Source organism: Plectropomus leopardus, chromosome 10 (genome assembly GCF_008729295.1).
Source record: "Plectropomus leopardus isolate mb chromosome 10, YSFRI_Pleo_2.0, whole genome shotgun sequence".
NCBI lineage: Eukaryota > Metazoa > Chordata > Actinopteri > Perciformes > Serranidae > Plectropomus > Plectropomus leopardus.
In genome coordinates this window covers 3886939-3901064 of record NC_056472.1, presented here as the reverse complement: position 1 = coordinate 3901064, position 14126 = coordinate 3886939, and the positions used below count along the sequence as shown (strand labels likewise).

The 14126-nt window shown below is 37.9% G+C and overlaps 1 protein-coding gene across 2 annotated transcripts in view; it reads right to left on the bottom strand.

The window, feature by feature from the left end:
• Positions 1-14126, bottom strand: part of LOC121949267 (inactive dipeptidyl peptidase 10-like) — a 270175-nt gene that overhangs the window by 6423 nt on the left and 249626 nt on the right. For both annotated transcript variants that reach the window (XM_042494908.1, XM_042494909.1), the window contains exons 14-21: positions 13555-13646; positions 13242-13289; positions 10797-10918; positions 8181-8225; positions 4771-4869; positions 4616-4685; positions 2530-2724; positions 625-679 (exon numbers count right to left, since the gene is read on the bottom strand). In XM_042494908.1, coding sequence (XP_042350842.1) covers positions 625-679; positions 2530-2724; positions 4616-4685; positions 4771-4869; positions 8181-8225; positions 10797-10918; positions 13242-13289; positions 13555-13646 — 726 coding nt within the window. The remainder of the gene's footprint in view (positions 1-624; positions 680-2529; positions 2725-4615; positions 4686-4770; positions 4870-8180; positions 8226-10796; positions 10919-13241; positions 13290-13554; positions 13647-14126) is intronic.

Genomic DNA, 14126 nt, shown 5'->3' with positions numbered 1-14126 from the left:
TCTATAAATCAGAGCAAGGCTCGGCAAACTTGGGCACGTGTGCCAACACTGGCACGACGGAAGTTAACTAATGGCACACTAACAATTTTATATGCAAGAGAGTTTTACAAAATGTTTACGTACAGTTTCCAACACATTCATTTATTGGGGGCACCCACCCAGATTACAACATCTACCGCAACATTTTCTATTTTTGGAGGTGGAGTGTTTATCAGGTGCACTGTTGGAATATATAGTATATACTATTCACTGTGTGCTATTCTGGGCACAGATGAAGCAGCAAAACATTAGTAAAAGTGAGTTGTGCTGGGTCTAAAAGTTTGCTTTCACACCCAACAGCGGCTGCGCCTTTCATCCACTGATCTCACTTGATCAGTTCTGATCAGATCAACAGATCAATTATTAACCTGTGACTCAAACCCTACAAACTGCTGCTGAGGAAAAAATACTGGTCAGTTAGAACTCTAAAAATACTGCTTTGATAGAATATAAAAACCAAACATGTAACATAACAAAAGAAGCTTTTAATACTTCTCCAAATCTACATACTTGAAATGGATTTTGCTCAGCATCAGCGACCGTAATATGTATATGGCAAAAAAACAAACAAAAAAATGGGCTCACCTTTCCAAATACTGCTATCCGTGTCCGATCAATATATGGAAATTTCATCATGAATCTGGAATTAAAAAAAGAAAACAAACAAAAAAGACACCACATTAGCTATTATTTACAGTGTTCATATGATTAATCTAGCTAAAATTTCTGCTTTTACTTTTATATGACTTGTTTTTATTTCTGTGTTTACTGTGTAGTTGTACAAAAATCAGAGTAGCTGTGTTTCAAATTTTGTAGAATCTGTGCTTTTTTGTAAATCATCTAGTTGCAAAAGATCCACACCAAAGATTGTGGTGGTGGAGTTGTTACTTTTGAGCACATCAGTGATGTTTGCTAATCAAATGCAAAGTAATGAGTGGTTTAATGGGACTGATTTGTTTTTGAATTAAGGTTGCTGTAATCTCTCTGGCAACCCACTGTGAGCTGCAGCTTCAGGTTAGTGGAATAAAAAAAGGTCTGTGCTAAAAGTAAAAAACAAGACACAGTTATTAAATGACTCACTCCTGCTGACAGTGATGCATTGAATAAGCATCAGGGGCAATTTTCAAATAATCCTGTGACTGATCACATGTATAGTATGGTTAAACCTACATTACATCTTCCCTATTTTATTAAAGAAATACTTTAATCCCCAAATGACCATTCATATAGCAATTACTCACCCTGTGTTCCATTAAATTTGCAAAGATAATGCCGGTAAATTAAAGTAATTGATTAGTAGTTAGTGTCAACATGTGTGTTCGGTGAATCCGAGCGAACCCTTTTAAATGCCATGTTTACACAACAACAAACTAACCAACTGATTGAGGCAGTGGTCCACCAGCAGTTCCTGTGTTCAGTGAGATAAAATTACAGTTTTTTGTCAATGGAGTCTGGCTCCAGACAGCACTGATGATTTGCACTTACAGCACAGTTCCCCATTTGAAACGCCTGTTTGGGAAGTACTGAGAAAACAACTAGATACTTGGGACTTGGATTATACTGCACAAGTTGTGTGAGAGTTTGTTAACGGATGTTGGGACATACAGTATTCTTGCTGGTGTTAAACGTGGATCCCTATGACTTCAATTTATTACTTTATCCTTTTTTGGATTCCTTGTTCATCGTGGAAAAAAAACATTTTCTTCAAGAATTCATCATAACATATGTTGAGAAACTGGTACACAAATGGTGATCTGGGGATGAAATATTCCTTTATTACAGTATTCTACAAAAGCTGTAATCTAAATTTTAATGTCTCAAGCAGCAATTTACAAGTGAAATCAAGAAGTAACTTGTGAAATACTATGAAATCGGCTGAAAATTGGCTGGAAATTAAAAGAAAACCCAGCTGGAGCATAGAGAAACATTTCTTGCAGGAGAAATAGGGACATGAGAGCAGAGAAACATCTAATAGGGGAGTTTAGTACCACATTGACAGGTGCAGTCAATTAAGATGCATGAAAAGAGATTGCAAACAAAAGCAATGCCAGTTTTATTCTCTTTGTTTGCACCTTCAAGGAATAAAAAGAAAGCAGCACAAATTTCAATCACAATTGTGTTTGGAAAGAAAGCAGCAGCTGCAATTGGTAAACCATAAAAACACCATATTTTCAGTATTGTTACTTCAAAACACTATGCTCAAAGTTGGCCAGTATTTCTTTGATTTTTCAATTTTTTCAATTTTATTTAGCCTTTATTGAACCAGGTCGGTCCCGTTGTGATACAATGACCTCTTTTTCAAGGGAAGCCTGGCCAAGACAGCAGCCTAAGAAATATAAAAGTTGCAACAATTAAAGACAAACACCAACTCACAAAACAAATAAGATACATACTAGTTAAAAGCAGCTCCTGTTCAGGGGTTTTGGATTTGATTTGAGTAAGTTTGTCATTTGGAAGTACGAAATTTAAAATGGAATAAAGGTAACATACTCTACTGCTGCGATCTGGTCCTGAACATCAACCGTTCCCAGTCTCTGGTGAACCTCGTGCAAGATCCTCTGACCCTGGAAGCCACTGCCTCGGCCGTCCAGACGAGCCACGATGACGCTGTCTGAGCTGACCAGCACTGAGTCCCAGCTGAGAGAGTAGCGGTCGCTCACCGCCTGACCACCAGGGGCGCTGTCACTGCACAGAGCACACCACATGCAAACAAGGAGAACTTGGAGAAGCCCAAAAACCAAATTCAGACAGCTTGAGCTTATGACAATCAATCATTTTAGTTTCAAAAAGTCAACACGCACTGATATCGGTCAATTGACGTTTTAGTAAGGTTACGTTACATAAAGTTACTTTACATAATGTTATGTTTCTTTACATCATAACATGTTATGTTCCCCCTGACATTACGTTACTATATGTCACAAAGTCAGTTACCTTACGTTATGTTCCTTGACATTGTGTTACTTTACGTCACATCACACTAAGTTACGCTAGGTTATGTTCCCTGATACTACATTACTTTACATCACAACACATTCAGTTACATTAAGTTATTTTCCCTGACATTACGTTACTTTACGCCAAAACACATTATGTAACGTTATGTTTTGTTCCCTGACGTTGCACCACTTTACGTTACAACACGTTAAGTTACGTGATGTTATGGTCTCTGACGTTGCATTACTTTATGTCACAATGCGTGAAATAATGTTTCCTGACATTACGTTACTTTATGTTACAACATGTTAAATTATGTTGTTATGTTGTGTTATGTTCCTTGACATGACGTTACCTTACAACACAACACAACATTACGTTACTTTATGTCACAACATGTTATGATACGTTCCCTGAAAATACGTTACTTAACGTCACAACACATTAAGTTACGTTATGTTCCATGACATTAAGTTACTTCACGTCATGTAAAATCTAGGGCCGGGACTTTAACGCGTTAATCACGATTAATTAATTACACAAAAATTAATGCGTTAAAAAAATTAACGCATTTTAATCACACCAATTTTTGCACCGCGGAACCTTTCTCACTTGATGAGTTTCCGGGGGACCGATTATACTAGCGCACCACCTACCGTTCATGACTTCAGACCATCCATGCTACAGACAACAACAATGAACGAAGAAGCAGATGAGACCGCTTTGGTTGGCCCCATGGATGGGAAATTTTGTTTTAAAAAGCGGGCGGATGGTAGCGTAGACATATGCGATTAAAATGTGATTAATTTCGATTAATTAATTACAAAGCCTCTGATTAATTAGATTAATTTTTTTAATCGAGTCCCGGCCCTAGTAAAATCATGTTGCTTTACATCATGTTACTTGATGTTATGCCACATTACATTATGTCTTGTTATGTCATGTCATATTATGTCACATTACGTTATGTAATGTTATGTTATGTGATGTTTGTGACAAAAGTACTTGTTTCAACCCAAAGCATTATCATCTTTCTGTACTGAACCAACTGGTTTAGTTACCTAAATTAAGCTGCAGCTGTTCCACAACATTAACCATGTGTTACAATATATTTCAGCTGTATGTCATCAATGCTAAAGAGTTCCCCGTGTATCCCTGAGACACCTAGAGGCTTGAAACAGCTTTGGTATTTGATGACTGAGAATGAGTGCGTGTTGAAACATCTCACATACTTTACTTTTTTAAAAAAAGGCAAATATCATAGAAAATACACAAAAATATTATATTTGTAGGGGACTATTTCCAGGTGTGGATTAATACACAATTAATGTTTCAGTGAGTATTTACAGCAGCAGGACCGTGTATGTGGGATTGAGTGAAAATAAATTGTGTGTGTCCATGGTACTAACAGAGCAGTGCAACAGTATTGATGTGTTTTTCCAGTTCTTGGACAACAATGGGGCTCACAGGAAGCAAATACACCAGGCTTTGACTACACGCTACACATACATTATCTTTTCTCCATTCTCCTTGGATAACAGTGTAGACCATGGTTTGTAAGAGATGTCAGAAATAGAATTTATCAGTCTGCAGTCTGACATATCCTGCAGTATAATGTGTTACTACAAATGGTGCGTACATCACCAACAATAGTCCATAGTGACGGGACTCTGAGAAGTCTGGTGGGTAGGAAATCTTCAAAGGTAAATCTGTCAAAAGAAAAAATGAGCAACTGTAACACCAATTCATTTAGGAATCACAATAAGGGTATAGAAACCAACACATTATTCTCACCAAAATGTTCCATCTGAACAGTTCTGAAGTCAGTCAGCTGGATCCTTTTGTACTTTAAGGCCGCCTTCAGCAGAGAGTTGTTTTCAAGGATGTAGTAATCTGTAAAGACGAGGGAACGTGTTTAAAGGATGAAAAAGTCCAAAAATTGCTGCCAATAATCAAAGTGCTGCTGCATACAAATGACCCATAATAACATGAGGCTTTGTCTTTGGAGCCGCTGTTATAATGAGATGAGATGGAAGGTGTAGGTAAGGGTGGTGAGAGATCTGAGTACTGCGGATCGTTTCTGTCATTGTTTCATTTTGTGGTCAATTTAAATGGTTCGGGAAGCTGAATACATTCCTGGATTAAATCTCTTTGGGGTTTAGCTGTTGCAAATAAAGGAGGTAGTTCTAAATTGTAATAAGTAATGAGGTTGTTCTATGACACATTCAGCCTATGGTAAATCTCTTTTTTAACAAGTGTTTTTAGCTTTGGAATAATAAAGAACGTCTTGTGAAATAGCTAAAGCTGGTACTAATTTGTGAATTGGAAAAAAGAAACAAAATAATTATATGCTGACCTAAATTCCGACCATAATAATAACAATAGTAATGGTAATTTGTACTACTGCTAAACTTGGATGAGCAGAAAAGATATCCAGTCAAAAGGTTCTATTTCTAAAAGGCATTTTACACATAGAAGCCTCCTCATTCTGGTTATGTTAAAACAGGAGCTCCAGTGTTTCCTCCACATGTAATAAACAATGACTCTGGTTTGGCCATTTTTTCATTTGAGCCATCTGAGAAGCAGCTAAATGAAATGGAATTCATCCAGCACTTCTAATGGAAAACCCAAAATCAATAGACGCCTCATTATGAAACCACCAGGGGCCTTGAGTTCCCAGCTGTGGATGGAGGGCCTATCCAAATAACCCTGGGCAAATTGCTTGCTTTTCAGCAGCACAGCTGTTAAAAAAAATCTACTGACAGACATACAGGCATGGATAACAAGAAGAAGCATGTGTGTGCTGTAAGTGTTGGCAAGTGCTGGTAATGAATGCGACCATTTGTGTGTATTTGTCTTTTTCATGTGTGTGTATTCAGGCTGGTGGGAGAGGAAGACGAAGGAAGAAATCCAGGTTGGTAAGTCCTCCTGTTGACCAGAATCAACCCAAAATGAGGTGGAGCTCAAATGGTCTTTTAACACTGCTGGCTCAGACAGATGGCAGGTCTCAAAAACAAAAACTCATCAACCCTCAATGAGAACCTTTTATCAATCAGTCAATGAATTTTCATACAAGCAAAGCTATAACACAAAGTGCTCCATACAATAAAACTATAAAAGTGAAGATCGGAAGATAGCAGCCTTATTTTGACCAGCGGTATTTTTGGTTTATGAGCGGCCTTTATTTATGACTGATGACTCACATAATGCACCTTTAATAGACTCCCACCTTTGCCTCTGCAACCCTGTCAAAGCAATCACGAAATCACTTGCTTAAACAAATCAAAAGAATTTAAGGTTTGAGGCTCTGAAAGACAACATGTGGTTTGTCTTAGCTTCAAAATCTTATTCAATAACCTGAATAAAACGTGGAATCACACATTTTATACTCCTGGTTTGAAACCCATATCTATTCTGGTCCAGTCAGACCCACTTCTGGCTGGACGACCATAATTTCACACGAAGGAAGAAAACGCCTTGGGTTGTTTGTATTCCGTTTAAACCAATCAGCAGCATCCTCTTATAAATAGTGTTAGGAGTGAACTTGTTTTGGCTGGGAAGTGATCCCTGCATTAAAATGGCTAAAGCCCCACCAAAAAAAACCATCACATGCAATGTTAACGGTGTTGTGTGGGTTGCAGGGTCAGAAGTTGATGCTTTTATTGTTTTGTGCAAAACAAAGGTGCAGACATTTCCACTGAATCTTTGTCTGGTTCGCTAAATTTGTGTTAAATTTATGCTCTTATGTGTATTTTGCAAGTCTTGGTGGTCAGCGTGGCATTTTGCTGCTAGTCACTCATCAAGGATCTTCTTTATGTTCTTTACTGTGTCTTTCATACAGCTTAATCCAAAGGAGACACTTCGCTCTGTTTATGTGAGGTTTAGGGAACGGGATAAAATACACTTCATTCTCAAGCCTCTCAGGATACCTCGTATCAGTGTTGCATTTGCACATCATATGAATTTTTTAAAAAAGTTATAAATGCATACATTTAAATAAAACTGCTTTCCTAAGGGGGTCTACAAGCAAGATGTCAGAGTGCATTGTGTAGTAGCATAAAATGTGATTGGCTCATGGCATTCGAGGGCGGGGCTTAGCAACAGTTCAATCATAAAGGAACAGCCATCAATGTAAGAAGAGGCAAAAAAGGACTAAATTAAAGAGCACAACTTCAAGGAGCTGATGGCATCACATTTCACTGGTGATTGATTCATTGATTCATTCATTCATTCATTCATCAACTGATGGAAAAACACAGTGTGTGGAGATAGGTGTGGCCCTATGGGGGACTGACAATTGCTGCAAACGGCCCATTAATGTCCCATTGGACAGAAAGTCCATTTGTGCATCAGCCCGTTATTCTGAAAACAAACACTCATTGGTTCCAAAGGGTTGTTTCGCCAACTGCACTCTCCCAAACAGGAACACATGGCTAATTACCTGATCGACATCATGGATCATCTTACGGCGAAGGCACCCTACTCTGCCTCTGACTGGCTAGTACCCTTTGTTGGTTGGGTTGGTTATTTTAAGGCATGAGGAGTGAGAGTGGTTAAGGCTGGATTTAGAATATCAGGCTGAGCCAAGTCATCGCCAAAGCATCACGGTCTGATGATGTCATTCTGCACAATACTTTGCCATGCGCTTCTGTTTAGAAGAGATTAGCATTTTTTGGGGGGAGAAATGGCCCGTCAGAGCAATTAATGTTTGTTTTCAGGGTAACAGGTTTTGGAATTATGGGCCATCCAAACAATGGCAAGGCAACCTGGCAGTGTGAGACTAGATTTATGTCATGACGGTCTGAGATAGGCGGCCAGGGTCAGGCTATATACCCACAAAATTTTAAACTCTGTGAGCCTAACAAAACAATATCCAAAAATCTCTTTTCTTCAGGAGTTTTATAACTTGAACCTCTTGCGCTAATATGCGGCAGCTGTAAGCATAATGACCATTTCAGGCAGCTTCTCCCTGTTTTTACTTCCAGCTGAGACAATTGCTTCAAATTTTTCACGTCAAATCATGGTTATTTACGCAGCTTGCCTCAACGTACATTGTTAAACCTCATTTCCCCGAGTCGCCACAGCTATGCTGACTGCAAAGTTAGCCTGGCCCACACAGACACATTCATGGAAAATACACAAAGTTGAAATAAACTGGAATTATCCTTGCTCATAATTCTAACAAGAATAAATGGCGTCCTTACTTGAATTATTGAGGCTGTGTAAGATCACTGTGGGCGCTCCAGGACCTGGAAGGAAAAATTAAAGCTTGTGAGAGAAATTTAAAACGTTTCCGTGCTCCTCTTTAATCCTAACTGAAGGATTATGTGTACCTTGCTGAAAGGGAAGGGCTGTTTTTTTTTTTAAATTACCAAGTAAAAATTTTCTACAAACATTATAAATGGTATTTTTCTGTGTGACAGGGTTGTTCTTCTAAAGTAGCTGCACAAAATTCAAATGCAGGCAGCTGTCTTGTTGTATCAATTAAAGGTTAAAGGTCAGTGCCTCCCTAATAGCCTCAGACTGTCAAATTAAGCCAGTTCTCTTCAGCGTCCTGCTGTAAAATACATAGTCAGAGGTTAATAGGAGGCAGGTTTGCTCAATAGCTCAGCTGCGACTGACTTGGTCCTTCACAGCTGCAAAACATTCCTCTTGCTCTACTCTCTTTGGACTAAAACACATCCTTTTTATTTCCTCTCTTGGACTTACTGTTGGTAGTCTACCTTTGCTTTGACCTTTGCATTTCTTACTACACTTGCTTATGTCACACAGAGTAATGGTTTCATTATGTGCATGTACCATCTCTCAGCACTAAACCAATCAGAAGCATTTTACGAGTGGAATTAAAAAGGCTTGACTTCCTCCTGATGAAAACAGGTGTCAGCGCAAACTTGTCAGGGTCACGTGAACTTGGCCCTCCGAAGACAACAAGCTTTCTCCATTATTTTTATTGCTTTTGGGAAAGGGAACTGTGTTATTGTCCAATAAATCAGTGCACCAAAGCCCAAATGCTTCTGAGCATGAAGCACTGTCATCTGCTGAAAATAAATTGAAACCACAAACAATATAAAGTGTTACCCTCTATTAAATATCTACTCGCCGCCCAATAACGCTACCTAAAAGTAATTATACACAAAAGAGTGGCTCATTGTTTAATTTTATGCCTCTCATTTGGAACTGATGAGAGATGAATTTAAAACTGGATAGTTGGAGGGTGACAGATTACAATGGGCGAGGCCTGCCAGATGATCTCAGATTGGATGAAAATTGAAGAATAAATTAGGAACATTAAACATAGTTCCCCCAATTTTTAAATAATTTCTCAATATGTTACCCGCAACCATCTGTAGTGTAGTCTTTAATTCTAAAGATAATTACAGCCCAAATCTAAAAGCTGAGGTTATTCAAGTTTAGTGCACTCCAGTATATACACGACTAGATTTGTGTGTTATCTTTTATGGATTTAGCTGATTTATGCAGTGCAATCAAAGTGTTACCTCTGTATCACAAACTACAATTCATTTTCTTTCAGTGCTCGAAAAAAAAGAAGCACTTTTTGGGAAGAAGCAACTGCCAGTCAGCTTTCATCTACAGTGGAGAGATATTGTAGTCACATAATTATGATCCCAAACAAGTGAAGATGATTACTCAAAGCAAGTCTCCAAATATGAGTGGAGCTGATTAGAGACTGAAAGATGATGCAGTTGGCAGTGTGCTGTCTATAGACAGGTCATTTCAAGAATAGATTTAATGAGAAATAGTCTTTCTGGATGACTCATCCTGCACTCAGAGACACAATTATCCATTTGTACAGTATGTGATGTGAGAAGTCTTCTGTATTTGAATGTAGAGTGGTAACCTGCTCAATTATGCTGTGCTTTTTATGTTACACATCCGAACAATACTATAATTTTACTTGTAAATTAAGCCCTTTATAACCTGAGCAAATTGGCTTGATTTCTTTCAAAAACATGGGAAGAGAGCAATGAACAGCAAAAGAAGAAATGACCCAAAAAATAGTAAAAAGTACTAAAAGAATCACTAAAAATGAATTTAAAAAATGATGTGACAGGCAGTTGGGTCACTAACAACCATTACATTAAGTTTTAATATGTTATGTTACTTTTATCATTGTATACATATATTTACATATTTCTCTGTTTAATTTTTTTTTCAAATTTTTTTTTGTTTTTGTGTTGGTCTTCGTACTGATTTGATTTGTAGTATTTGTCTTGTCGTGGTCCTGTCTTGGTTTTGTTTTGCTCTTTATTTCACTTGCAACTGACACGTTTGTTTAATGTTTACTGTACTGACCAATTATTATTGTCTTTTTTTACTGCCTTGAACTGTCCTTGTTGAAAAAAGTCATTAAACACATTGTGGACAAAAAAAAGCATCAAAAATAGAGAAACACGCACATGCACACGCACACACACACACACAAAGACAGTTTAAAAAAAGCTACAAAGAAGTGACCTGAAAAAAGTGCTTGATACGTATAAATAATTTTCTAATATATTTTTAATAATAATAATACATATATCATTAATATATATAATAACTAATAATGTAAAAATTGTGCTAACAGTTTTGCTTTTTTCCCCCGACACATTTTCTGTAGGTTTTTAAAAATTAATAAATAATAATAAATAATAATTTAATCTACTAATTTCTTGCATTTTCTAGAACATTTCTTACCAAGTTGCTCATTGCCTGTTTTTTTCCCTGTTTTGAAAAGGAATCATACCTATTTGTTTAGGTTTTAAATGGTTAAGAGCAGGCAGTGAAAGAGCCTTAAATGAGGATATTTGGTAACCTACCTTTACAGTGGAGGATAATGTGCTGGTTTGTGGGGCTGATGTCAGCATCGAAGTACAGACAGTGAGCCTTATTTAGCTCGCATGTCAAACACCGTCGTGGGAACAGACCTACAGTTTTAACACTGAGGAGAGGAGATCAGAAATTAGGGAAGTTAGAAATGGGGAACAAACGTCTTGAGTGAAAGATCAAGGGTAGTGCTGGCACAAATTTGTCTTCATTTTAAGGCCAAAAGAACTCCCTGAGGGGACCAAAACCAACAATAAAACTTAATCAGCTAAATGTTTTACCAATGTCGTCACAACCTGACACATGTTACATGTCAAAAGGCTTAAATATAGAAATTGTCCAGAAGGTATCGAAATGTATGAAAAATATAAAAGGGAACTAGAATCACAGCCTTGAGGTTGTATGTCAAGTTGCACATTTTACATCCATGTCAGTGAAAACATGGATGCTTCACACACATCTTCCCTCAGGCAGCACAGCAGATCTCTACAATCAGCACAGATTCAAGGTGGACACCAAAGATTAGTGTCAGCAATTCAGTATCTGACCAAATGTCTCTCCTTCTGTTCTTGAGATATGATGATGAGTAAAGGCTAGAAAAGTGTTTTTTGCAGAATGTTATGATGTGTCAGTGAAGCTGACGTTAGAGCTTTTAGATATAAAACTTCAGCCACTCATCATCAAATTCTATATAACAATCGTGTGAAATATTATCATAACTCGTGTTTGAATTCATGAGTTATAGCCAAAAATGTGTTTTGTCAAGTCACAGTGACTTTGATCTTTGACCACCAAAATCTAATCAGTTCGTTTTTTAGTTTAACTGGACCTGTAGGAGCCAAAACACCCTGGATGTTATTATGGGATAGGCCTTTATTTTATTTCTATAGGTTGTTTGCCTACAGCCATAGCCTAATTTGAATGGTGAAACCCAGTTTAGCTGTATGTTACATTATTGTATTTTCTCAGTCTCTAATTAATGTTTATATTGATGACTTTGGATATATTTGCACTAGGCATGTTTATTTAAGTAAGATTAGCCTAGGAAACTCTTTTATTTAGCTCAGAGCTCATGTTCGTTTTTTGGGCTACTGGCCCTTTAAGGGACGCTTGCTGTGCTGGTTGTCTGTGAGGGGAGTGAGCAGGAAGCGGGGGGGTTCGGCGGTGAATTTGCACTGAGCATACAGTTTTCTTACCGTAGCTGAAGCATTATTTGTGGCGAACAGCCAAGTTTATAGTTTTATTCGAGGAAATATAATTTACTCCTGTAATAAGATTTCGCCTGTGGAAGAATAAACCGTCATCTGTCATCTTTTACGTCGGAGTTCAGTGGAGTTTTTTCTTGCTCGCAACTAACGTGCTTCAGCGCGAGCAACGTCAACAAAGTCAGTGGACCACCAGCCCCTAACAGGACCTTTATGTCAAATTTGAGGAAACTCCCCTAAGGCCTTCTTGAGATATTGCGTTTAAGAAAATGACAGTACGCAAAGTCATCTGACCCTGACCTTGATCTTTGACCATCAAAATTTAATCAGTTCACAATAAAGTCTGATGAAAAGTTTGTGCCAAATATGGAGAAATTTTCTCATGGTGTTTGGTGTTTGACAGGTCACGGTGACCTTAACCTTTGACCTATGACCACTAAAATTGAAATCAGTTCATTCTTGAGTCCAAGTGGACATTTGTGTCAAATCTGAGGAAATTTTTCTCAAGGCATTTTTGAGATACTGCATTTATGAGAATGAGACGCATGCAAGGGTCACAATGCATCACTGAGTCCAGCCAAAAGTTTGTGCCAGATTTGAAGAAATTCCTCAAAGTGTTTTTGAGATATCACATTTACAAGATTAAGACAGATGAGGTCACAAGGACCTTTGACCACCAAAATCGAATCAGTTCACCGTTGAGTCCAAGTGGATGTTTGCGCCAAATTTCAAGAAAATTCTCTTAAGGTAGAACACCTTGAGGGCTTTTTGCCAGTGCAGAGGCATTCAGATAGATGCACTTTATTCCTTTCAGGTAAATCAAAGAAGCAAAGCAGTGTAGAGGTGCAATGACTAGTGGACTGACAGAAAATTACTGATAGTGTTTCATGTGGTCACAGGCTTTGGATACACATACCATGATTGTTAGCAGGATATGTTCATAGGTGATTAAAATATAAAATAATACAAACATTATCCACTAATGTACTTATGTTTACTGTCAGTAAAATTGTTGTTTAAAAATAACATCCAGCAGTAGGAGTGAATACTCTGACAATTATAACAGGTATTAGGAGTGTCGCATGAAAGGCTTGCAAAGATCTTGTTATGACAAATGTCTAAATTGTCAATTTTAATTAAAAAACTTTGTGCACAAATGTTTTCAAATGAAGTGCTACAGGCACGATCACTGTCAGCAGCAAGCGCTGTATAATAAGCGGGTCCAAAACAAACCTGAAGAGCTGCCGTCTCCGTGGTGAACCCTCTGTGCTGAGAAAATAACTGTCAAGAGAAAACAAAAACAATCACAGTTAACAGACATGGCAGATTAAACACTGAACCTCATTATCTCCATGTTTAAGCTCAGTCCATACATGTAATTAGCAAAGCACACACTCTGTTTTCTGAGTGTGGTATCCATGGAGAATTGAAGAGAAAATCACCCATTTCAGTGTTCAGTGTCTCAAATGTGACTAATCAGTGGACAAACCAGATGCTTTTCTATAAAATGTATGTTTATAAGTGGTATAATGTTTATAAGACTTACAGGTTGTCTGTGTTCTCGTCATAGGCAATTATCTTGGTCACCTCCCAGTTCCCTGATGTTAGATGCCGGACTTCGTTTTGATCTGCTCTGAACTGAGAGAAACAAAAGAAGATGAGTAAAGGTCAAGTGTTTGAACTTGGTAAGCTCCATCCAATCATTTTCCATCTGTATAATTAGGCCTCATTGTGTGCTGAGTGTATGATGCTGTCTATACCAAATAAAAAGCAGCATTAATTATTAGCTCCAAGCCTAAAGTGTTTAAAGGTGCTGTATGTTACAATAGGAGCATGCCTATGACTTAGAGTCTTGGATGGGATTGCTCCCACATGGCTGTTAACATGGCTGAGCTTTTGGCTGGCAGCTAACGGTGCTAACAGCGCAAACAATGCAAACAATGGCAATGGTGTGAGAAGGGTCTAACTGCAGTCTCGCAGACTATCCACTTCTCTCTACAGCGAAACAACACACAGAGGTAGACATGATTCTCTACTTAGACCGACATTACACCACTATATCTTTACAAAGCTAATAATGGTTTGCAAATATATTAGTATTCTAAATGTCATAAAACA